This window comes from Pyxicephalus adspersus, chromosome 4 (assembly GCF_032062135.1).
Source record: "Pyxicephalus adspersus chromosome 4, UCB_Pads_2.0, whole genome shotgun sequence".
Taxonomy (NCBI): domain Eukaryota; kingdom Metazoa; phylum Chordata; class Amphibia; order Anura; family Pyxicephalidae; genus Pyxicephalus; species Pyxicephalus adspersus.
The window spans coordinates 33,053,749-33,077,972 of record NC_092861.1 but is presented as its reverse complement, the minus strand read 5'-3'; the positions used below and the strand labels follow the sequence as shown (position 1 = coordinate 33,077,972).

General features: G+C 38.2%; 3 protein-coding genes across 3 annotated transcripts in view; all 3 read right to left on the bottom strand.

The window, feature by feature from the left end:
• Positions 1 to 147, bottom strand: part of EFHD1 (EF-hand domain family member D1) — a gene marked incomplete in the record, with an annotated part of 17,714 nt that extends 17,567 nt beyond the window's left edge. The window contains 1 exon segment of the mRNA XM_072407778.1: positions 1 to 147. Coding sequence (XP_072263879.1) covers positions 1 to 77 — 77 coding nt within the window.
• A 9,202-nt stretch (positions 148 to 9,349) lies between these two features.
• AIRE (autoimmune regulator) lies at positions 9,350 to 22,143 on the bottom strand. The gene is made up of 6 exons (XM_072410116.1): positions 22,001 to 22,143; positions 21,132 to 21,228; positions 18,165 to 18,235; positions 15,793 to 16,264; positions 13,212 to 13,280; positions 9,350 to 11,045 (listed from the first exon to the last, which is right to left on the bottom strand). The coding sequence occupies exons 1-6, from the start codon at positions 22,141 to 22,143 to the stop codon at positions 10,986 to 10,988; spliced, it is 912 nt and encodes a 303-aa protein (XP_072266217.1). The 3' UTR covers positions 9,350 to 10,985.
• Positions 22,144 to 23,353: 1,210 nt separating this feature from the next.
• The window catches only part of LOC140329727 (uncharacterized), a 5,849-nt gene continuing 4,978 nt past the window's right edge, over positions 23,354 to 24,224 (bottom strand). Inside the window, exon 6 of the mRNA XM_072410115.1 lies at positions 23,354 to 23,703. Within this exon, the coding sequence (XP_072266216.1) occupies positions 23,395 to 23,703 (309 nt within the window). The 3' untranslated portion in view covers positions 23,354 to 23,394. The remainder of the gene's footprint in view (positions 23,704 to 24,224) is intronic.

Genomic DNA, 24,224 nt, shown 5'->3' with positions numbered 1-24,224 from the left:
CCGTTGTCCGCCGGTGCGTCGGCATCTTCCAGCACCAAGCGGCGCTGCAGCTTCTGGGCCAGCTCGTTCTCTGCCATGAGAGCCGGGGAGAGGACGCTGAGCAGGCGGGAGGGGCGCTCCGAAGTGTTAGCAAACTTCCAGAGAGAGCTGGGGATAAGGGAGCGGGGAGGAGCCCGGAGGGGAGCCCGGCCCAGCACCGCCTCAGTGTGACAGGAGGACACCGTGCCTGCATGACAGGTGCACTTCTCGGCCTGCCCGGCTCTGTGAGGGGCAGAGAAACCTCAGCTGGCCCTGTGCTGGGGGGGCACTTACTACAAAATACCCCCTGCTGAATAATAAGTGTGCCCAGCACATCTCATGCCCAAACTTATTTCTCCGGGCAGAGGGGTGAAAGTTTACAATCTCTGACCGGGCAATAATGCCACTGACCAAATCTTCTGTACCCGGTGCCCATTCACACATTCTATGCATTGCAATCCCATTCATTCTCATTCCAATGGAACGCACAAACATGGCGGCCACAACATACAATACCGCACACCAATGCAAAACATACCGCACTCATTTTTCCTGCGTTTTGGCATCACTATCCTCTTTAAATAAATGTGATATCCTAATACCATGCGTGTTACCCCAACGCAACAGTGTGAATGGACCCTTAGACGGCATTTACCTTCACTTTGTGTACACACTGGGTTTAATCATTACTATACTATCCAAAACTAAAACAATTTTGTCTGGAAGATACACTTTAAGTTTAGGTTCACACTGGCGGTAAGGTTGGCGGCTTGTTCATGCCAGGGAACTGATCCCCCTTGGCAGATACTATATGGTAGCGTCCCCCAGTAGCCCCATAGAGAATGAATAGGGGTGGCAGTGGGTGGCAGCTGCCACATATGCGGACGCTGCCATGTCAGTGACCGTGTGGCAAGGTGCCACATGGGATCTCACAATCCCCAAGCACGTCTGAATAAATATGAAACTCTTAAATGTGTCTGTTGCAATCTGTATTTTACAATAAACTTTTTACTAACTTTTTCTTTGAATGAATAAATTCTTACTATCCATTAAAAGGCATAAACCATTTGTTTTTTTCTTACACATTAAGGATTTTTTCATACTAAAGCAATGTGGTGCACTCTATTAAATGCACTGGCAATGCCATTTACAACATAATGCACTGCCATTGGCAACACTTTGCATCACCAAAAAAACATCATCTCCACAGTAAAACATGGTGGTGGCCGTATCTTGCTTTAAGGTTGGCTTTCTTCAGCTGGAACTGGGGCTTTAGCCCAGGTGGAGAGAATTCTAAACAGTTCCAAATGCCAATCACCTTCAGGCTGCTGAGGAAGAAGAGGAATTTCATTTTTCAACACAACAATGACCCCAGGCATACATCCAAATCAACAAAAAATGGATTCATCAGAAGAAAACTAAACTTTTGGAATGGCCCAGCCAGAGCCAGACCTAAATCCAATAGAAAATCTGTGGGGTGACCTGAAGAGGGCTTTTGGATTTTGGGAATCATTGCCAAGTCAACATGTGCCATGCCACTCTACCCAAGGGGAGTAATGCTGTAATTAAATCAAGGTACTTTATTAAAGTATTAGTTCAAGAGTGTGCACACACAAGTTTTTTATTTTTTATATTTTTTCCACTAACAGATTTGTTTGTTTTTCAATTGAACTGTACAGATTATAGGTCACATTAAAGGTGAGGAAAAAAATGAAATGATTTATTGTGGTCCCATTTTTTACATCACAAAAACCTGGCATTTTAACAAGGTCATCTAAACTTTTTATATCCCCTGTACAAGGAATCATAATGCATTGCTGGCACATAGGTGAGGAGTTACCCTTGGGTGCATTATCACGCCCGTCACCTACATTAATATACTTACCCACTCAAACTTTAATATATCCCCTGCAGCTCTGCAGAATTACACCTGGGCCAAAACATTTGTTGTATGTAAGCTCTTCAGGCCAGGGTCCTCTCCTCCTCCTGTGTCACTGTCTGTATCTGTCTGTCATTTGCAACCCCTATTTAATGTACAGAGCTTCTTAATATGTTGGCGCTATAGAAATCCTTGTTATTATTAATTTTTATTATTATTAATAATAATAATAATAATAATAATAATAATAATAGATTCTCCTTGGATCTCATGGGGAGCTCATACTCCTAAATCCAATGGAGAACACATTTACAATTGGATTCAATAAGGAGAAAGAAAGGGGGGAAACAGCACAACATATCTACATCTACAAAAATGTAAAGGAATGTAGTGTAAATAGAAACCAATCAATGGTTGTTCATTATTTTACTGTTAATAGAAAATATGGCAAATCTGATTGCTGGAGTTATTACTAATATTTTCTTAGTTCTCATTATAATTATTGTAAAATATTATCAAACCCTCCAGGTGAAAGATGATATAGATGATATAGAGCTGCATACCACATACTTTACATTGTTTTCTGTCTGCTTCTTGTTTGCAGATTGTCATGGCTTCAAATTCAGCCTTACCAAGGGTATGCTGCCCTGCAAGGCATCTGGATCAAAAGCAAAGCCACCCTTAGGTGCATGTTTCCTGCAAGGACTACATTTTAATTAATATTATTATTATTAATAATATTAATAAACAGGATTACATATTACGCAGTGCTGTACATTTAATAGGGGTTGCAAATGACAGACGAATACAGACAGTGACACAGGAGGGGAGGACCCTGCCCCAAAGATTTTACAATTTAGTAGATATGCCAACATGCACATGTAAGTTAAAGCCCTGGATAAACGTCCCTTACCTTTTTTCATCTAAAGCCTTTGACAGCAGATTTCTGAGCCAGTGCAGTACCTGCATAAACAAACAGGGAAGGCAGAACATGTGCAGTGTGTACAAATTGCTGAACAAGTAGTCTCAAGCATTAGGCTATGTACACACGTGCGATAATTGTTGTTGGAAGGGATCTTTCACGTTCCTTTCGAACGTTAAAGGACTGCACGATGCATGAACGAGTGTTCTACACACAGCACTATTCTGCTCTATGGAGAAGGAAGAAGGAGAATGACGTAGCAGCACCCCACTGTGCTTTCTCCTCCTTCACTTCCATTACGATCGAGCCCTGTACACATGCAAGATTTTCGTCAAATATCATCCCTGAGATGATTTTCGGACGAGAACTATTGCACGTGTGTACCTAGCCTTAGTATGTGATCAGAACAATTTTTTCCCCCCAACCAGAACTTTGGGGTAGCACAAATGAGAGATGTAGGGAAAAAACTTTCCTGCCTGAAGTGACTCAGGTCATATTAAGTGTATTGAATTACACCTTCCTTTGTTGATGTCAAAGAAAATATTAAAAAAAACAATGAAAGTTTAATAATACTTTACATATGTTGTAACATTTTATGACATACTATGGCTTACAATTCTGCTAGTCAACCACCAAAGTAAATGGTGGATGAGCTTCACATAGGAATGAATAGAAAATTCCAATTTATTGTACAGCGCTGTATACTATGTTGGTGCTTAATAAATCAAGGTTAAAACAAGCAAAGCACTACACATGCAAGCAAGCAGAATCCACCTTGGAGATATTTAGGTTAGCCGAGATGGGCTGCACAGTTAATATAGGACCAGAAAGGAAGAGTGCACGACAAAAATATGTTTTCTATCAGATCTGCTACCTTTTTCCCTTAACTTTCATGTTTCCTATATGCATAAAACACAACAGGTAACTGCAGTAGCTGCCAACAAAGCACACAACACCTTTTATGAGATCAAACCACAGTCCACTTTCAGGAGATTTAATATCATGCTATACGAGGCCCTCTTTCCAATATACAACCAATGAAAAGCATTCTGGGATGTCTAGCCTTATTATCCCATGGTGGTAAATGGATTAAAATCAGGATTGTGTCAAGCTTTCCAGATGGCAATCGGAGTTTTACATTTATCCTATGATCATTACAAAGCTCATTATATATACCCAGTTCATGGATATCAGTAAATGATGTGTGTAATACTGGATGCCAAATGTAATGCTTAATATTACACTGAAGAAGAAAACATTCACACATTACCCACTTTATATTGTAAGAAAAAATAGAAAATCATTCTAAGGCTGCGTACACATGTCCAATGGTTCTCGTCCAATAATCAGCTCAGGGCCGATATCGGATGGGAATCTGGTGTGTGTACAGCGCCCGTCGTCCATCGTCTGAACGACCGTCCTGGTGAATCGATGGACGATAAACTATTTTATTGGAAGTGAGGGGGGATAGCCCGCAGCAGGGTGCCTCTCTGTCGTTCTCCCCTCTCCATAGAGCACAATGATGCTGTATGTACAACACTCGTTCATGCATCTTGCAGTCATTGGAAAGGATCATGAAAGATCCTTTCAAAGGACAATTATTGCACATGTTTACATAGCCATAAGCTGATGCTATAGATGACTTTAAAGCATTAATAATTGCTTCTAATAAAGGACCCAAATAGCATTTTAAGTTTCTGGGTCTATTCTCATTGTTCCTGCCTTCAAGGTTTTATTGGCACTTTCAGTGTTGCATAATATCCTTTCCAACGACAAATATTGCACGTGTGTATGCAGCCTTAGGTGATTGCTAAGGGTTACCAGTAGGATCAGAGATGTTTTTACTAATTAGCATCTCTTAAATTAGCCTTCCATACCTGTCAGTCTTTGGATTGTACACACGTCAGATTCTCATCTAATATCAGAGCTGAGGCGATTATAGGACGAGAATGATCTGACGTATGTACATAGTCTTAAGGTGCGTACACACTTCCAATTTTTATCGTTCCAATCGAACGACGAACGATCGATTGGGCAAAAAATCGTTCGTAAAAAAGTAACCAACGACGCCGACGAACGAGGAAAATTGTTGGAAACGAACGACCGGACCGGCGGATCGGATTGGTCGACGATCGTTGAACATCGTTCGTGTGTACGGTCGTTCGTTGATCGTCCATGTTCAGAGCATGCGTGATGAACGAACGTCCGTTCACTTTCCTGTCGTGCACATAGTTCCTCTATCGCTTAAACGATCGTATCTATTGTGTGTACAATATCTACGAACGATCGTGTCGTTACCTCTATGTGCAGGATCGGTGCTATACGATCGTTCATATATATCGTGCAGGAACGTTCGTCGTTCGTTTTCCGACGATAATAATTGGAAGTGTGTACGTAGCTTAACTCTCCTCTACCCTCTCCATAGAACAGAACAGTGCTGTGTGTGCAGTACTTGTTGCTTTATCTGTCACTAGAAATGATCATGAAGATTGTTTCCAGAAGCAATCATCTGACGTCTATTTGCCACCTGTGTGGGCTTTAGGTATATACGGGTCAATACTCCTGGTGCTTTTGTACACCTTGTCCAAAAGAAAAAACTGTGTATTCAGCCACAACCAACTTTACTTTAATATTACCCTAAATAATGTGCTTCAGACTTCAATTGTCTGGGGCCTGTGACAAACATCACATTTTTATACAAAATGGTTTGTAGAAGTTTTTTTTTAGCATAGCTTTTCAATTACACACCTATTTTTATTAATAGCATGTGCAGACCACAATTTGTGCAACTATACAGTCACGCCTTGTGGCTTTTACACATCTTTATTTACGCCTATAACACTTTTTTACTAATACAGACTTTAGTTTGAACGTATTTTGTGCAGATTTATCTCCCCAGAATATAACTGTAATGTGCAGTAGCGGATATGTAGCTTCACATACCACAGCTTTCAATGTTTCAGCAGACAGACAGCACTGAGATAACACTATCTAAGTGAAGACATTACAATTTACAGTCAGTATACTTAGTCTATACTTAGACCCTACATCCAACAATGGGTCCATTCCTCCTCCATCATGCCTCCTCCACCATAAAGTCCAGGGAGATTTACTGTGGTATACAGCAATACCAAGACTTCACCACTAAATACCAAGACTTTGACTAGATTGATGAACAAAGTAATGTAACCAACCAGTGTTATCAAGCATGATAAAATACAACTGCTTCTACGTTCACATGGATTGTACCAAGGCATACAGGGTTCTCTGCTCCTCCTATGTCAAAATGTGTACGTACTGTAATTTTAAGATGGCATTGCTGTCATTTTTAGATTTTTTTACTGTCATGTTTAATATTGGACTTAGATATAGATTCTTCCATAAATGCATGGAATCAAGTTTTTTCAATGTAAATGTGTTTTTTTTAGGTAACGTATAACTGAAATCAAACTTAAAGATGCCGTGTAACAGCAGTTGCCAACTAGTGGTCTGCGAGAAAATGTTGGTGGTCCGCGGCTCTGGCCGGTGCGCCCCTGTGCAGGGTCAGGACAAGGGGGGGTGCACCGGCCACAGCTGTGGACCATGTCACCCATACGGATCGCAGGCTCAGATCTGCACTGGGAGAGTGGGCGGATTCTGACATCATGACGTCACTCTGGGGAAGTTTCTGGGGAAGTTCTGCACATGTGCGGTCTGGAGTCTGTAAATTTAGTGGTCCGAAAGGATTGGCGACCACTGTTATAGAAAATATTTAGGAATCAATCTGCCTTTTTTTTTTGGATCTTCAAAAAAAATGCAGTACACTTGCTTGCTGTTTGCCCAGGCACTTGTGTGTTTACATCCCCAACAATGTGTGCAGTGTAAAGCTACGTACACACGTCAGATTTTTATCGCCCGATCGGCATCGGCCAATTATCGGGCGAAAATCTTCCGTGTGTACAGTCGGTGTCGTCCATCGTCCGGACGACCGACCTGCCGGATCCACGGACGATGGACGATGGACGACAGCCGATCGTAATGAAAGGGAAGGGGAGAGCGCGCAGCAGGGTGCCGCTCCGTCGCTCTCCCCCTCCCCTCTCCATAGAGCATGAACGGTGCTGTATGTACAGCACCGTTCATGCATCGTGCACTCCCTTGTCGTTGGAAAGGATCGTGAAAGATCCTTTCCAACGACAAAAATTGGCAGTGTGTACGCAGCTTTAGACCTAAATCCCTGTACAGATATCAGTTAGACATCAGATCACTGTCACTGGAAATCCACAGGATGTTTAGAATGTCACTAAATCCCCAAAACATCCCACAGAATCTGGAACAGTTGGGGTCTAAAATATTGCTGGAGGCTGAGATGACGATCCAAATCATTGCATCCACCAAGATGGCTGCCTCCATACAAAGACCCAGTGCTGAACATGGCATGGAAAGTCAGTAATGCTGCAGAGAGACCACTGGTACAACTGGTGATTAGACCATTATCAAGTACCTGTCTTTTTTTGGCACAGCTTTCAGATTTCAATTTTCTTTTTAATTTTTAAAGAAAAAAAATGATTTTTACTTTCTTAATTTTGGACAAAATGTATATACCTAGAAGTAACTAATTAAACTACAAAGTATTCATGGATACCAAAATTCTCATACGTCTACACCCTTATCTGTTCATTTATTTGAAATGTCATTAATGTGTCAGTTATGTGTTGAAACATACTCCATATTTTATAAGACCTTCCAAATAAATTTACATGCAAATAGATAAGATAAAACACAAGGAAATGTAGTTACTTCCTTTTAATTCTTATCTGTGAACAGATGGATTCTAAGGCTATGTACACACGTTAGAAGTTTCTCATCTGATAATTGCCTCAGGGCTGATATTGGATGAGAATCTGGTGTGTGTACAGCGCTCGTCGTCCATTGTGTCAGGTGCCGCTCCATCGTTCTCCCCTCTCCAGAGAACAGAGAGCTGTATGTACAGTACTCGTTCATGCATCGTGCAGTCTTTTGTTGTTGGAAAGGATGGTAAAAGATTCTTTCCAATGACAATTATTGCACATGTGTATGCAGCCTAAGCCAAATTCCAAATATTCACAGATAAAATAAAGGCAACATAATCGGTGTAAATTAAGGGCAGTAAAGAAAAGTATAGGGGTGGCTACTGATGACCTGCTTCAGAAAATGCTTGATACCTGGCTGTCATGCTGATCCACGTACTTACCTGCTTACCAAGTACTTTTTCAATACAGGACTCTCCTAATATGAAAAGAACTGGAAAACATCCACTCAGTCCCATCTATGAGAATGTGTAATCCCTGCCTTGAAAAACTTCTTTTTACCAGTTTCACAGTCTGACTCCTTTCATTTTGTACTGTTCAGTTCATGAATGTTCTCAAGCACTGGCTCAGAATCTGAAAATAGTTGTTTGTAGTCAGTCAAGATAGCTTCTTTTGTTACCCCTATTCACTTGGGTATTAAAGAAAAGCACAATGCCTGCAGTTTACCCTCTCTGCAAATATACTTGTTTAATTCTGTCATTAATGTATAACCAAAAATGTATAACTAAACCCCAAACAAGAACTTCTTCCTAGCACTAATAAAATATAAACGCCTACATATTTAATTGGTTGTTATATTTACCTTTTTATTCCTTAAATTCCATGAATCCCAGTCTTAGACACATCTACTCCAGACAGTATACCACTCAGGTGTTCAGCTAAGTATCACACATTTATTTGCATTCTTTGCTTGTTTCAAGTGTTTTGTTTTGAATACAAAAGACCCGATTCACATCCAGGCAATAATCTATCTTTATTTTGTGTCAAGCAATAGCTGTACATAATCTTAGTGAAGGTCCATTGTAAATCAATGATTTTAATTGCACTTTGGGATTGAGAAATGGGGTTGAATGTTGTTGTTTTCCATTGTGTCCACAGACATACATGTGTGTATCCTACCATACCCACAGATATCCAGATTGGACTGGAATGTCCCATGCACCTGAGGGCCCATAACCACACCTGATTTTGAAGTATGCAAGCCTAGTTTATGATTCTGTGTGTACTGTAATGTTTTTTTTTGTAAAGATTACAAATCTTTTAGAGAACAGCAGATGATGAGAGATTTCCCTTTCCTTGATTGCATTGTCAGAATGCCAATGGCAACCATAATATTTTCCCTGACTTTAATGTGGCGTTAAGTGCTGAAAAGCTTGTTCTTTCTCCAAATGAAGAGGAACAATTGGCATAGGAAGTTTACAACTTTGTAATATGGTGGCACTATACAAATACTGATATTTTGTATTATTATTATTATTTTAAATATAATTTTTATTTGAAAGGTAGGACAAAAGATACAAATAATTTAAAATGTAAATATATACATAAGCGTTACAAAATACCAATCCTAATCAGTAGATCATGTACAGAAACCAACATGTAATAGTACAGAACACAACATTTGAATACAAGTAAATTTGCTTCCCATAACATTTTGTCCACACCCTCGTTTTCCATTTTTTGTTATATTTCAATCTTTTATTATTATTGTTATTATTATTATTAATAATAATATTATTTGTCCATAAGCAGAGGGCATGGGGTAGTAGGGTAAACACATGGGCAAACAGAAACTGTGGAAAATAGGTACAGAAAATAGCTAGATTGTCCCTAAAGCATTGGCCTATGTAATGAATATTGAAGGAGACACTTGTGGCACTGTGGAACACACGGTGAATCAGTCACGATAGTATGGTACCAACTTATTTCATTTTACACTATCAGTCCCCTAAAAATGCACAATGTAAAAAAATAAACACCAGACATATGAATATGGAAAAGTTTTAGCAGCAAATTGGTATTGGGGTTTACAATTTATTTATTAATTTATAAACAATAGTCAATACCAGGTGTGCCAGGACACTTACCGTACAGAAAAATGCGAACCTTCCCTGCACTAAACGACACTAAAGGTAGTCAAACAAAAGTTTCCAGTGATGTATGCACATATAGTGTACAGCACGTACATCCTAGACAAGAAAGTTACACACTTCATGTTCCCTTACACCGTTTTGATTTGTGCATAAAACATATGATAAAACATTTGTTAAATACCGTAGCCAATGATGCATTTGATACATTTGCCAAGAATAATCTCTGTGTTTTTTTTATATTGCATGTTCATTTACAATTATACTGAGCGGTGGACTTAAGTAAAACCAATGATTGAGCATAGTGAATATATGAATCTGGATCAGTTCTGAAGTCTGCAAAAGTAAGTCACAAAAGCAGTGGTCAACATTTACATATGTTAAAAACAAATGTTTTGCTGTAGCCACAACTTTTATTATTCAAGGATCAATTGATTCATGTTTGTTACTGTTAAAGTGCATGCCCAGTTTTGAGTACGGTAACTATTAGAACCCATGTCATGATTTTATTGCTATCTGGAGTTTTTTACCTTATTACTTTCCAGATGACAATAGTTCTAGCAGACAGAAATTAAGGAGAAAAAAAAATGATTATTTAGGAGAGTAAAAGCAGGTTTAAGTTGACTGTATCCCTGTTTAAGATCTACTTTCACTGATAAAACTGTTGTCATTGTGGTCGTAAGTAGCACAGCCCCAGACAGCTTCTAATCCTTCCTCACGCTATCTATAATATAAAGTTTTGACTGGTCTGACACTTTAAATAATAAGTAGCCGGTGTTCAGCATAATAATAACTTATACAATCTAACATTTTAAAACCTATAATAAACTATTCTTGTATGTGACTGCTCCTCCTTGTTTAATATGCTTCAAGCACAATGTTATTAGAATGTTGTTGCAGCTGATATTGTTGAGGTCACTGTTATAGTCAAGTTGATGTGAAAGTCTAACTTATGACTAAAGGTCCTCTTCAAACAAGAAAGGACTACATGGGAATAGCATGAAATAAGGCCAACAAACTGTGTTTAAAAATATGTGCCAAATATGTTGTTTTTTCCAAAGTGTTTATTCATTTTCATGCACATTTTGATATTGGTTTTAACAGTTTAACTGTTAAAAAAAAATACTTTTTTTTTGTTGAAAGAAATAAAAATACAAAGCATATTAGCATTTAATTGTAAGTTTAAAAAATATTCATTTGTTCCTCAGATAGTGGTAATAATTGCAGAACTTGAGTTGTCCGCTTTCTGGTCACATCGTTGGCCGGGTCATATTCTGGAAGGCCCACTGTAAGAAGCAATCAAATGAGCTCTGTCAGGGGCAAAAAAAGTATGTAACCAGTCACAAACAGAGCAATCCTTAAAACTATTTTTTAAAAATGTATCAGAGAATCATTTTCATCTGACACTTCTAGTAATCATGTCTTAAACATACATTTATTTGCGTTCCTGGACCATAATGTGCCCTAATAAGTTGAATTCTATAAGCAGCATGAATATATGGGTGGTACTACGTAGTATACGGACAAGCTGGCGATGGGGCAGCACTCATTACACTCATTGTCTTTTTTCTGCAGGAGCACAAGGTACCCCTGCACCAATTTATCTGTATACTGTTATATATTTGTTTATTTGCATTTATATAGCATCAACATATTATGTAGCCCTTTACAAAGTCCATAGTTGTGTCAATAAGGCTAGGTACACACGTGCAATTGTTCTCGTCCGATAATTGTCTCAGGGCTGATATCGGATGATATTCTTACGTGTGTACAGTGCTCATTGTCCATAGCCTGAACCACCTGGCGGATCCACGGACAATAGACAACAAACGATCCTAATAGAAGTAAATGGGGGAAAGCGCTGCGGGGTGTTACTCGGTCATTCTCCCCTCTCCATAGAGCAGAACGGTGTTGTATGTACAGCACTCGTTCATGCATCGTGCAGTCGTTATTCATTGGAAAGGATTGTCAAAGATCCTTTCCAACAACAATGATTGGCTTTACATAGCCTAACTGTTCTACAACAGGACTCACAATCTAATGTCCCTACCATAATCATATGTCATTATCATTGTCTAAAGTCAATTTTGAGGGTAAGCCAATTAACCTAACAGCATGTTTTTTGGGATGTGGGAGGGAACTGGATTGCCCAGAAAAAAAAACCATGCAAACATGGGGGGAATATATCAACTCCATGCAGATAGTGTCCTGGCCAAGACTAGAACCTGGGACCTGGCGCTGCACAGGAAAGACTAGCAGGCGTAAGATAAAAGACTTAAGCGGCACACACACGTGCAAAATTAGTCGTTTGGAATACATACATACAGCATCGTTATGGTCTATGCAGAGAGGAAGGGGAGAGCGACGGAGCGGCACCCTGCTGTGCGCTCTCTCCCTTCCCTTGCATTGGGATGGTTAGTCGTCCATCGTCCGTGGATCCGCCAGGACTGTCATTCAGACAATGGGCACTGTACACACACCAGATTCGCGCCCGATATTGGCCCTAAGTCGATTATCAGGCGAGAACCGTTGGACGTGTGTAAGTAGCCTTAATCCTTTGCTATGTGGCAGTATTTGTTCTCTCTGCCACTTGCTGAGTATTGATGGCCTCTTGATTAACTTGAATGTTGGCAGGCTTAAAAATGTCATTTGTGCTCCTGCCTAGCATGGAGGTGGAGGATCGGCAAGTGAGCTAGGCTTGTTTTGTTGTTGTATAACATTGCTATGTGACCACCAGCCTCTCCTAATACTCTTCTGTATTACCACCATACCCAGTGAAAGGCTGTATAGAACTGGCAAAGACACACGATTATTCTTGTACTGATGATCTCAGTGAATCTAGGCACAATAGTAAACTATATAGTGGGACAAAGCTGATTACAAATGTTTCAAAAAGAGCTGCACCTAGAAAAAGCTTGCAAAGAGTGTGGGGCACCTGTGACTGATAATGTACCCCTTCTTCTATCATAGGGGTTGCTACAGGTAGGAATCTTCACTTTGTACCCGCAGAAGTTCATTGTTTTTTGGCTACCAAGTTTTTTAATAGAAAGTTTACATGGAGGGTACTATAATAATTTTCCTTTGGATTTATCAAATTTCTTTATAAGCCTCCATAGAAAGTACCATAGCGGTAGTTTATATCTACAAATTTTTTTAATATTATTAAAACATCTGGAAAACAGCTTATCACCATACAGTTCTAGAGAATGAATCCACTGAAATATGTGTAGACAAGAGAAGTGCTATTTTAACCACAGGAAAAAGACATTTTGTGGTCAGCTAGACATATCAGCCATGTGAACCACAAGTTAATACTTATTTTAAAAATGTGTTAATGTTAAACAATATATACCTATTACTAAACACTTCTTACATATATGTGTGCCTACAATATGGAAATGTGACCCAAACTTTATAAAGATGTCTATAATGTGAAGGCATAAGTGGAAACACAAAAATAATTCCATAACATTTACCTCTGTGATGAGACATTCCAGCTCATGTCGACTCAATGTCAGGTTGCTGCCAATAGCTTCAGTTAGGGCCTAAGGAAACAGATAAAACAATATAACCATTGTAACACTTACTAAGAATGTAAGTTCATTGAAATATGTAAGGTCAGGGAGATAAAGGAAACTACAATACAACAGATACATTTTTTTTGATGCATATGGTATGATCGTAGTACAATGCTTGCTTTTCATATGAAAAAAATATTTTTAGAATGTTTTTTTTTTTACTATGTTGCATTTAATTTCGCTTTCCAAAAACATCTAAAATCTACAAAAGTTTCAGGAGGTTTAAAAAATGATCCTACTTGACACTTTATAGACCCTTTCATACCCGTGTTTTAGTGGAAAATGGTTCCTGACTTTTCCCATTCATGTGCACCATGGGTCTGACATGGCCCTAATATTTACAAATAAAAAAAATTTTCCCTGAAAATACAGTGATCTCCCAAAACTTTACAATCATAGTTTTTATCTCTACCTTGGTATGGAGTCCACAAGGTCTCTAAAAGTGTCCTGTGGTATCTGACAACATAGTTACATAGTAGGTTAGGTTCAAAGAAGACATAAGTCCATCAAGTTCAACCACTAGGAAAATAAACATATCCCAGATATGAAACCCTATAAGACATAGTTGGTCCAGAGGAAGGCAAAAAAACCCTGGTACAATTTGCTTCAACAGGGGAAAAAATCCTTCCTGAATCCATGAGGCAATTGGATGTTCCCTGGATCAACATTCACTGTTATTTTTACTTTAAATCCTTAATCCCCAGTTATATTCTGTGCTTCTAGAAAAGCATCCAGCTTTTTCCTAAAGCAATCTATAGTAGTTGTTGAAACTACTTCCTGAGGGAGCTGATTCCACATTTTCACAGACCTTACAGTGAAGAATCCCTTCCTTATCCGGAGGTTAAACTTCTTTTCCTCCAGACACAAAGAGTGCCCTCTTGTTCTTTGTAATGATCTCAAAGTGAATAATGGGGAAGAGAGTTCTCTATATGGACCATTTATATAATTATACAGGGTGATCATATCCCCCCTTAAATGTCTCTTCTTAAGGGAGAATAGATTCAGTTCAGCTAATCTCTCCTCATAGCTGAGCTCCTCCATTCCTTTTATTCATTTAGTTGCCCTTCTCTGCACTCTCTCCAATTCCACAATATCCTTTTTGTGAACTGGTGCCCAAAACAGGACTGCATATTCCAGATGTGGTCTGACCAATGCTTTGTACAGGGGCAGGATTATGTATCCATCTCGCAGTCTATTCCTCTTTTATTACAAGAAAGTAGTTTACTAGCTTTAGATATTGCAGCTTGGCATTTCATGCTGTTATTAAGTCTATGATCTACCAGAACCCCCAGATCCTTTTTTCATTTCTGAGTCCCCCAAATGTATTCCCCCCAGACAGTATGAAGCATGCATGTTGTTAGCTCCCAAGTGCAAAATTTTACATTTATCTATATTAAATGTCATTTGCCACTTGGCTGCCCAATCAAACAGTACATCCAGGTCTGCTTGTAGATTACAGACATCCTGTATGGACTTAATTCCATTACATAGTTTGGTGTTATCTGCAAAGGACCCAACACTAAACCCTGGGGTACACCACTAAACACCTTAAGACCATTCAGAGTATGAATCATTAATTACAACTCTCTGGATGTGATCTTTAAGCCAATTCTCTATCTATTTACAGATTGACTTTTCTAAACCTATTGACCCTAACTTGCATATTAACCGTCTGTGGGGTACAGTGTCAAATGCTTTAGCAAAGTCCAAGTATAATTTATCAACTGCTACTCCACTGTCTACCTGTTTACTTACTATCTCATAAAAATTGAGTAAATTTGTTTGACAACTTCTGTCTTTCTTGAAGCCATGCTGACTATCACTTATAATATTATTTTCCAGCAGAAACTCCTCTATGTGGTTCTTTATCAAACTCTCTAAGACCTTTCCAACTATGGACGTTAAACTAACGAGTCAGTAGTTACCTGGTAATGACTTTGCTCCCTTTTTGAAGATAGGAACCACATTGGCCTTACGGCAATCCATCAGTACCTTGCCAGTAACTAAAGAGTCTCTAAAAATAAAAAATAATGACAACGTACCACCTCTACCAGTCTTCTTCCCAAAGCAAATACTGCTGTCATGCCATCCCCAGATATGTAACATTCCACCAACAGCCATCCACATAATATAAAAGAAAATGTGATTTTCCAGACCAGGCTACCTTCTTCCATTGCTCTATGATCCATTTCTGATGATCACATTCCCATTGCAAGCATTTTTGGCTGTAGAAGTCACTTAGAGACTGGGTTATGCAATTGTTGCTACATTAGCTCTCACCTACCCCTACCTCAATGAACTTTGGGTGCCCATAACCTGTCACTGGTTCACCAGTTTTCCTTCCTTGGATAACTTTTAATAGGTACTAATGACTGCATGCCAGGACACCCCACAAAACCTACCACTTTGAAGATGATCTGGCCCCAGTTGTCTAGCAATTTGGCCCTCAAAAACAGTGCAGTTCAATAATTCATCTCACCTCTGTTTGTAAGTTTCCAGAGTTCGGGACCATTTCCACCCGAGCTGATGACCCTGAAGCTTCTGTTCTGGAGGCTGATAGAGGAAGCCTTTCACTCTGATGTATTGCGCTGCAATCAGTGCGGGGACATGTGGCAAGTGTATGACTAATGTCAGTGCTCGGAAAAGAAGCCTGAACAGTAGCTTCCATATGACGTTGAAGTGCAGTATGTGCAGTAGTTGTTGGATTTTTCTGTGAGTTTCTCATTTGCGGCCCAAATGATGGCTGTGGGTAATTCTGCCCAGATGATTCAGAGGAACAACTGTGAGATGACATCTGAGGCTCCTCCTGGAATCTGGGCATAAGGGGATGGAAGTTGTGCATTGGTGGTGGCTGTGAGGAAGCCTGAGATATGGGGCAGTTTTTAGTGTGGGGTGTTGTCTGGTGATACGCAGTTGGCTGATCACATCTGTACTCTATGTCTTGTATTCCGCTGTGAAAACAAAAGAACAAGCATTTTATTTGTCTAGGATAATAAAAACTATTGCACTACAATAGGAAATAACTAGATGAAGGATTTATTGTTTATGTTGTTTTACTTATTATTATTACACAGTATTTATATAGTGCTGACATTATACACAGTGCTTTACAAAGTCCATTGTCCTGTCACTAGCTGTCCCTCAAAGGGGCTCACAATCTAATGTTCCTGCCACGTCATTAGCACAGTCTAAAGCCAATTTGGGGGGAAGCCAATTAACCCAACTGCATTTTTTTTTGTGTGTGAGGAAACCTACGCAAACATGGGGAGAACTTGCAAACTCCCTGCAGATAGTGTCCTGGCCGAGATTTAAACCTGGGACCTAGCGCTGCAATGCCAACCTCTGAGCTACCTACTGCCCATATTACCCAAATATTCACTAAATACTGACCATATTTATAGGCATTTTTTTTTTACATTTTTATACAATTTTTTAGGAACACATAATTAAAGACTCAGAAAATGAGCTATCTACCACATACAACATTAACATGCATGTTTCTTTTTTAGAGATGAATATGTCATATTAGGTTTAAATGCTCTTTGACCATGCAAATACAGCATGTGGACAAAGCACAACCACAGAATCAAGTGATGCTTTGTGACTGCTTAAGCAGAGGGAGACGGAAGGACAACATTGGTTTGGTACTATTTTAGCAGGACATTTATTGCTGTTTAAATAGGAGTTCTACACAATAAAATCACTGTGCCTGGAGTAGGGCTTTAAATGAATTTCCATTAATGTTCAAGGAAAAAAAACTTCTCAGTTGCCCCAATCTCATATTGCATGTGTTATTTGTCATAACAATCTTTATTTTTAGGGAAGATAATGCCATTTACAGCTCAAATTGTCTCTCCTTGCTGAAAATAATGGTTGTTATGGCAAATGATGGCCGCAACAGCTAAGTAAATTGAGCTTCAGTCAATGAAATACAGTCAAAGGATTTTCACAAACTGTATTGATTTCACTTTATATTCTGTAGATATAGAGCACAACTATGCCATTACCATCCTTCCAGCTAAAAAAAAATGAAATGGTAGATTATCAACTCTGGCTGCTATAATCACATACTCATGTCTAGTGTTTTGATAAAGAAAAAGTTTTAAAGAAATACAGTGAACCAATTAGAGGTTGCAAACCAGAATTTTTTTGCAGATTTAATAAATTGTAGTTGTATACTGGAACAAAAACATAATTTTAATGCAGCAACATTCAAATGCTTGTATGGCAATTATACCCTTTATCTGACAAAGGTGTCCCTGTTGCATGCTCCAGACACCGCTGATGTACAACACACTTGGAACTTTTCGGTAGCAGATGCTCCTAAAGCTGTGCAGGGGAGTAAGGACTGGAGTTGAAACAATAGAAGTGTGTATTCAACATGTAATCATATACTAACGGCTTCTGTCTCAACATCTAAATACATAATTCTCCCTCCTATTGTGTGTTACTTCCCTCACCTTCTAGAATGTAAGCTCTTGGGGGCAGGGTCCTCTCCTCCTCCTCACTGTCTGCATTTGTCTTTCATTTGCAAGCCCTACTTACAGCACTGCATAATATGTTGGCACTATATAAATCCTGCTTAATAATAAAAAAAATAATTTGTTATTAATATTATTTTGGATATCTGCCAAAAACACGTAGGTGTCTTTTTTTAAAGCAGTGCATCTGAAATTCACTGAAACATTCTCTGGTGGAAGATCTTCTAGGTCCATGTGTTTCAATGGCAGTAACTGATTCTCCTTAAGTGAATGTTTCAGTAAATGTCAGATTCACTGCTTTATAAATTGCCCGCATTGTCTCTTTCTTCACAGGGTATTTAAATGTGTTTGGTATATTGCAGTCTAGTACCTGAAAGATCCACGTTTCTCTGATAGCGCCTGAGAATCTTTGCTGCTTTCCTGTCTTTTCTCTTGAGGTGCCTGTGATGACAGAATACAATATCAATGCTTTATTTGTATGTACCGTAAGAACCCATATCACAGAAAACAATGTATCATATGGGCATTGCAGAGTATATGCTCATATTAAAATAATGTTTAAAACAGGTTGAAGAGTAAAATCAAGTCTCTAGTTACAAGGATATTAGATGTTTGTGACTTGTTGCATCAAGTGGGAGCAGAAAATACACAAAGGCCTCTGTATATAAACAAGGAATCTGACATTTCCTCAAACATTTCCTGGTGGGAATCAATTACTGCTATTGAAAGACATGGACCTGGAAGATTCCCACAAGGGAATGTTTGAGGGAATATCTGATTGCCTTTTTTACACATAGAGACCAATTTGTGTTAACTATGCTTTCTAAAATCCAACAGTAAAGTAGATAATCTCTGCAAGTATAGCAATGACCAGACATTTTCTTTCTCAGCAGACTCCTAATTTGCTAGACAGGACTGTGCAATGGGGAAGAGCTGTATGAACCTCAAGACTGTATGGACAGTGTACATGCTTTGGAAAGGAAAAACAACTTTCACTTAGCTATTTAGCTATGTATTTAACTGTTTGCCTGCAGTACAGCTTTATAGTCGTGGGAATATAAAATATAATATAGCTAATTTTATTTTATATACAGCTGACAAAATTGTATTTAACCTTTTTTAGGTCATTGTTCTGTAATCAACTGCATCACTCAGACTGGAAAACAGAAATGCTGGCAATGTAAGCAAATTATGTTCTGCTATATTTCTTAGTGTTATCCACCTAAGACACTGACAGGGGTAGAATGCAGTGATGTCCTTCTTAGTTATAAAGGTCCTAAACCTATATATGTACACATATATATTTTTTATCTGCAGTATTAAATGGCTAATATGGGATAAAAGAAAAAGTGAATGCAACTGAAGTAAATGTAAAGCAATATGTTTATGTCTATGTACATGTCATAGTTTTTCTCCTCCTATTCCCTGTCATAGAGCAATTCATGTTGTTAATAATGCCATTAAATGCGTATTTATTATTTCTTTAGCTTTAGAACACATGCTTTAAATATCCAATCAGGTGGAGAAAGAGTTCCTTTTCTGTGCACATCTCCTTTTCTGTGCACAGACAACTTGGTATCTAAAGCAAACATATATTTCCTTTATATAAAAACTGATGGCTGATTTATTAACATCATAGTGTAAAAAATTGTTTTGCCTATTTTTTTAAAACAATGTCTACATTTTTGGCAAGTTATTTTGGGTAGACACCAAAGGTATTCATAAAATAACGTATAGTCGGAATATAAAGCACTTTGATGGGAACATGTTCGGAGAAGCAGTACAAGACCTGATACAGCTGTGGTTACAGTTGCAGCCCACAGTATACCTGTTCTAGTTTATGTACAGTAGGCCAGAGTTAAAACATAAACAAACCCTCTTACCATGTTCCATTGTTGTCCCCCAGCGTCCTGCTGGTCCCCACAGGTCCTCGGGACATTAATTCTCCCTCCCATCTTATATACATATATATATATATATATATATATATTATACATGCTACTGTACAGTTTTATTACATGTTTAACTATATTTTTATTTAAACAGATTTTTGTGTTTTTTTATTTAAAGTTTAATATTACATTTATTAAATATTGGACATATTTAGGTTAATTATGCCTAAGAATTATAGCCTACAATGAAAAACATATTTCCATGCAAAAAAAAATGCAATGCTTTTTGCATGGAAATATGGAGAGAATTAGAATGCTTGGGGGGTTAAAACCAAGGCCAGCCTACCTGGGGACTTACTGGTTGTTCAGCAGTGGAAGGTGAATGGTGTGTGGTTGTGGTGTAATGTGCTGTGATGTGGCCACTCTGGATGCTTCCAGCCTACCAATTCCAACCTAACAATTCCTTTGTTGACCACAACAGCGGGATGACCGCAGACCCCCACATTACATGGATCGTGGCTGCCACCCAGGCATCCGCATTGACTGTGATAAATCACAGCCTGCACTACACACATAGAATTACTGCATGAATGAATGCAGCTGTGTGGACGGACATAGGCAGCAGGGTGACTGGATGAGTGGAAGCAGCCAGCTGCTGCCATCTAGCATTTATGTGGGGAAACGTGGCTTTACACATTACAACACAGTATTGACCTCTGCTGCTAACATTTCCATTGGCTTTGAAGCACTGCAACACAGTGTGCACCTGTCTACACACCCCTGACAATTGCATGTGGAAATGTGGCTTTGATATGGCACCGCAAGCACTGTGTGTAGCTGTGTAGCCTGATGGCTAGCTAGTGTGGTGTGGTGTGATCCAGCTGCTGAGCTCCCATTGGTCCCTTGGTAGGCCTTTGAGCTCCCTTACCCAAGATCCTCGCTCAGCCTAAACTAGCAATATTCTTGGAACAGTATTTATACCACTAAATCTATCAAAAAGATCGCTAAAATGTCACTCACTTCATACTGATTAGTTTTCACCAACAAAAGAAAAAATATTACATTTGTAAAGCAAATAACTTGATATCAAACATTACCCAAAAGCACTTGCATTAATATGCAAATTTTTTATTCAATGAGCAATTTGATTGGTTGAATAAACTGCACTTGCAACTTAAACTGCAATTTTTTTTTTCAATAAAATACAATATTTTGGGCTAATATTTCATTATTTTTTATAATAATGATTATAATTCTCTATTATATTATAATTTATGATTCTAATATAATAAATAAATATAATTAATATACCCGGGAGTTAATCCTAAGAATTACAGGCCTACAATATAAACAAAAATTTCTACGCAAAAAAAAATAGGATCACTTTTTGCATCAAAAAATGACAGAATTAGAACGCTAGCGGGGTTAAATCAACTGATACTTACTGGCATTATTGAAGCTTCACTTTCAGCATTGGTCCTGTCCCTTTGTTCAGGTATCATTTGTTCTTCTGTATTACAAGATCCACATCTCCATGTACCACTATTGTGGAAACAAGGAAAATAAAAATACTCATGGGCTCATATTTAGGAAATACACACAACCACACACATTACCACACACATACACACATTCCCCACACATACAGTTCTTCTATGCTTACTTCTTTCATCAGAAAATGGCACTGGTGTTTTAATGTTTGTACATTTTTATCTAGATTTGAGCTGTACACTGATAATGTAAAATTTATACTAGGAAGTAGGTAGTTAGTCCTGCAGTAAACACTGACTCTGCCCTCCATAACCTATTTGATAAGGTTCTCTATTACATTATTGCGCAGCATTACATAAATGACTGGAGTCACACAAAAACCATATTAGAAGCAATTATAGAAGTTCCCAGCTTTTGTGTAATCTGTAATAAACAAAGGCATACAATATTGTACTGATGGGGCAGGATAGTACCATCAGTATAATATTGGTAAAATTATAGTAATTAAAGGATGCCCTTAGAGGCAACATGGTGGCTGCAGGGCTAGGTCTCAGGTTCAAATCTTGGCCGGGACATCCGCATGAAGTTTGCAGGTTCTGGTGTTTGCATGGGTTTCTTCCCACATTTCTAAAACATGCAGTTAGAATAATTTACTCCCCCCCCGAAAAAAAGGAAATTGACCTTGGACTGTATTAAAGACATATGACTATGGTAGGGACATTAGACTGTGAGCCCTTTTGAGGGACAGCTAGTCACATGACTATGGCTTTTCTAATGTGACAATATATAAATACTAGTCATTATTAGATTAAGATTTATGTACCTGGGAATGTGGGTAAGTGGCGGTACCAGACATGACAAGTGGAAAGCACGAGGACATCCATCGCAGCATAATAGCTCTCCACCATCCTTACACAGTGAACACTCATCATCGTTACTCTGCAAAAGGCAGAAAACCAAAGACATATTTGTTACTGTAACAGTCATCCATATGATAAGTGCATATTGATGATTATTAGACAGACTGGGTCTATTTAACAAGAGTTTCTTTTCTCTAAAGCATACCTAAACCTACTCAGTCACAACCTTGGCCTTTTACATCTCTTCTTTCACTGTATGCAAAATGAATAGTAAAGACCCTTCAGATACTTACCTATTGCCCTCAATTCTTCCCACTGATTCATCACTTAATGCCTATGAAAAAACAAGCACATCATGGCATTGGGTGCATGCAACAATCATCCGTCTCCCCAAAATACAGGATTTGATCTAATGAATTGGGGCCCAAGCACAGTCGAGCAAGGGCAAGAATAGCCTAATTTCCTTAACCCTGTGAATTTTGTTACTTTAATACATGTAAAAAGATATGTAGTAAGCTTCAAGGGCAGATCAGGAGGCAGGAAATGCTTTAGCATTGCTTTCTGCTTGTTGAATACTAGTAAACTGTTTAAAGCTACAGTCTGTACCCCAATTAAATTTGACATAATTTCAGATACATCTTTCATGTTAAGTACACGGATAAGAAATGTATAAGTGTATTTATTACATCTAGTAATAATGAGAATGCCCTGACAATGTCCTAATGTGTTTTTTTATAGCAATCTGGAACCATCTTTATTTTGTAATCATCCAGGACCACCATCTACGTCTTGGAGAAGCTGAATCAAAGATGATTCAGGAGAGGATAGGTGAGGATAGCTTTTTAATGCTAAAAGATGAATCTTTCTTGGGAAACAATACTGTTCCTGTATATTTTGACTTATCAGAAAGATTCATTTAAAGTTGTTGAAAGGTCAACTTTATTGAAAAAAAATGTCATCATTGTGTATCAAAACATACCGCTAATAAGCTTTGAATGAGTAACCTTCTGGCTGCAGAGTAGGCTTTTTCCAGTCCAAGATTAAATCTACAATGTTTCTGGCTGCTTATGCAATCAATTGCAGTTGCCTCCCAAAGATCCTATAACTTTTCTAGGCATCTACTCCTACATTCACATGTAACAGTGCTCATGGTTAGGGATCACTTTGCAGTTATCCATAAAATACAGTGCAATATATTTTTTTTACAATAGGACCCAAAACACCCACATAGCACACTACAACATAAAATCACAATTATCACAATTATGGGCATTTTAAGATTTTATAGTACAGTTTGTAAATACATATATTATTGTTGGCAGGCATACATTTATTATTTGTAAATAAGTAGGTAGGTCTACCTTGAAAAAAAAATCTCACATTGTGACAAATTCAAATTTTTATGATCTTTCCATTGGCTAAATAAATCACTTTCACATTTATGGCCAGCTAGATCTTTATTATTGCATTTGCAGCACTGTCTACTGTCTGTGGTCACTGAACTGCTATTACTCTTCCTTGTTTTTCCTTTAACATAATAGAAAATGTTGAATTGAGAATCTATGATTGGAGACAGAGAATGAAACTCTAGTAGGGACATTTTATTACATACCTGATGATGATGATGTATTTCGGAGTCAGATTGTGGAGGAGTAATGATCCCAATCTATAAGGTAAAAAAAAAGTATAACTTAGTAACAGCTAAAAAAAAATTGCCTTAAAGAAATAAATAGCATGTGCATTTTTTGGAATGCCTCAGCAATCTAGATACATGCATATTTTATAATATTTAATGTTTCTTATTATACTTATTGATAATAAGTAGTATTATAGTAGTATGAGAATGACTGTGAATAATAAGTATTACAGAATAACTGATGAATTTTTGGGTTAGTTTCACAAAATGCAAGATTACAATTAGAAACACAGAGAAAACTTAAAATATTAAAAATTCAAATTCTAAAAGTCTCTGCCAATGTGTGATTTTGCATTTGATAATATCAGCATTTCTGTTTCAGAGAATCCCCTGTATTTCCTGTACGATCTGCCATTCATCAATAGGAAAAATCTCCCAAACTGTGAAGAGCAATAAAAAGTTGTCTTGAAGTAAAAAGTATAAACAATTGCCTGGCTTAGATGGTAACAGGAAACAAAAGCTACACAAATACAACAAATAAACCAGTACTT

Bases quoted from the DNA above. Each gene is read 5' to 3' on its own strand.
- AIRE (XM_072410116.1), bottom strand. From the start codon at position 22,143: ATGTCTTTGGTTTTCTGCCTTTTGCAGAGTAACGATGATGAGTGTTCA. The intron at 16,265-18,164 runs GTACTAGACTGC...TTGTTTTCACAG, and splicing joins GAGAAACGTGGATCTTTCAG to CGGAATACAAGACATAGAGT. The intron at 11,046-13,211 runs GTAAATGTTATG...TGCCCCTGACAG, and splicing joins TGGAATGTCTCATCACAGAG to AGCTCATTTGATTGCTTCTT.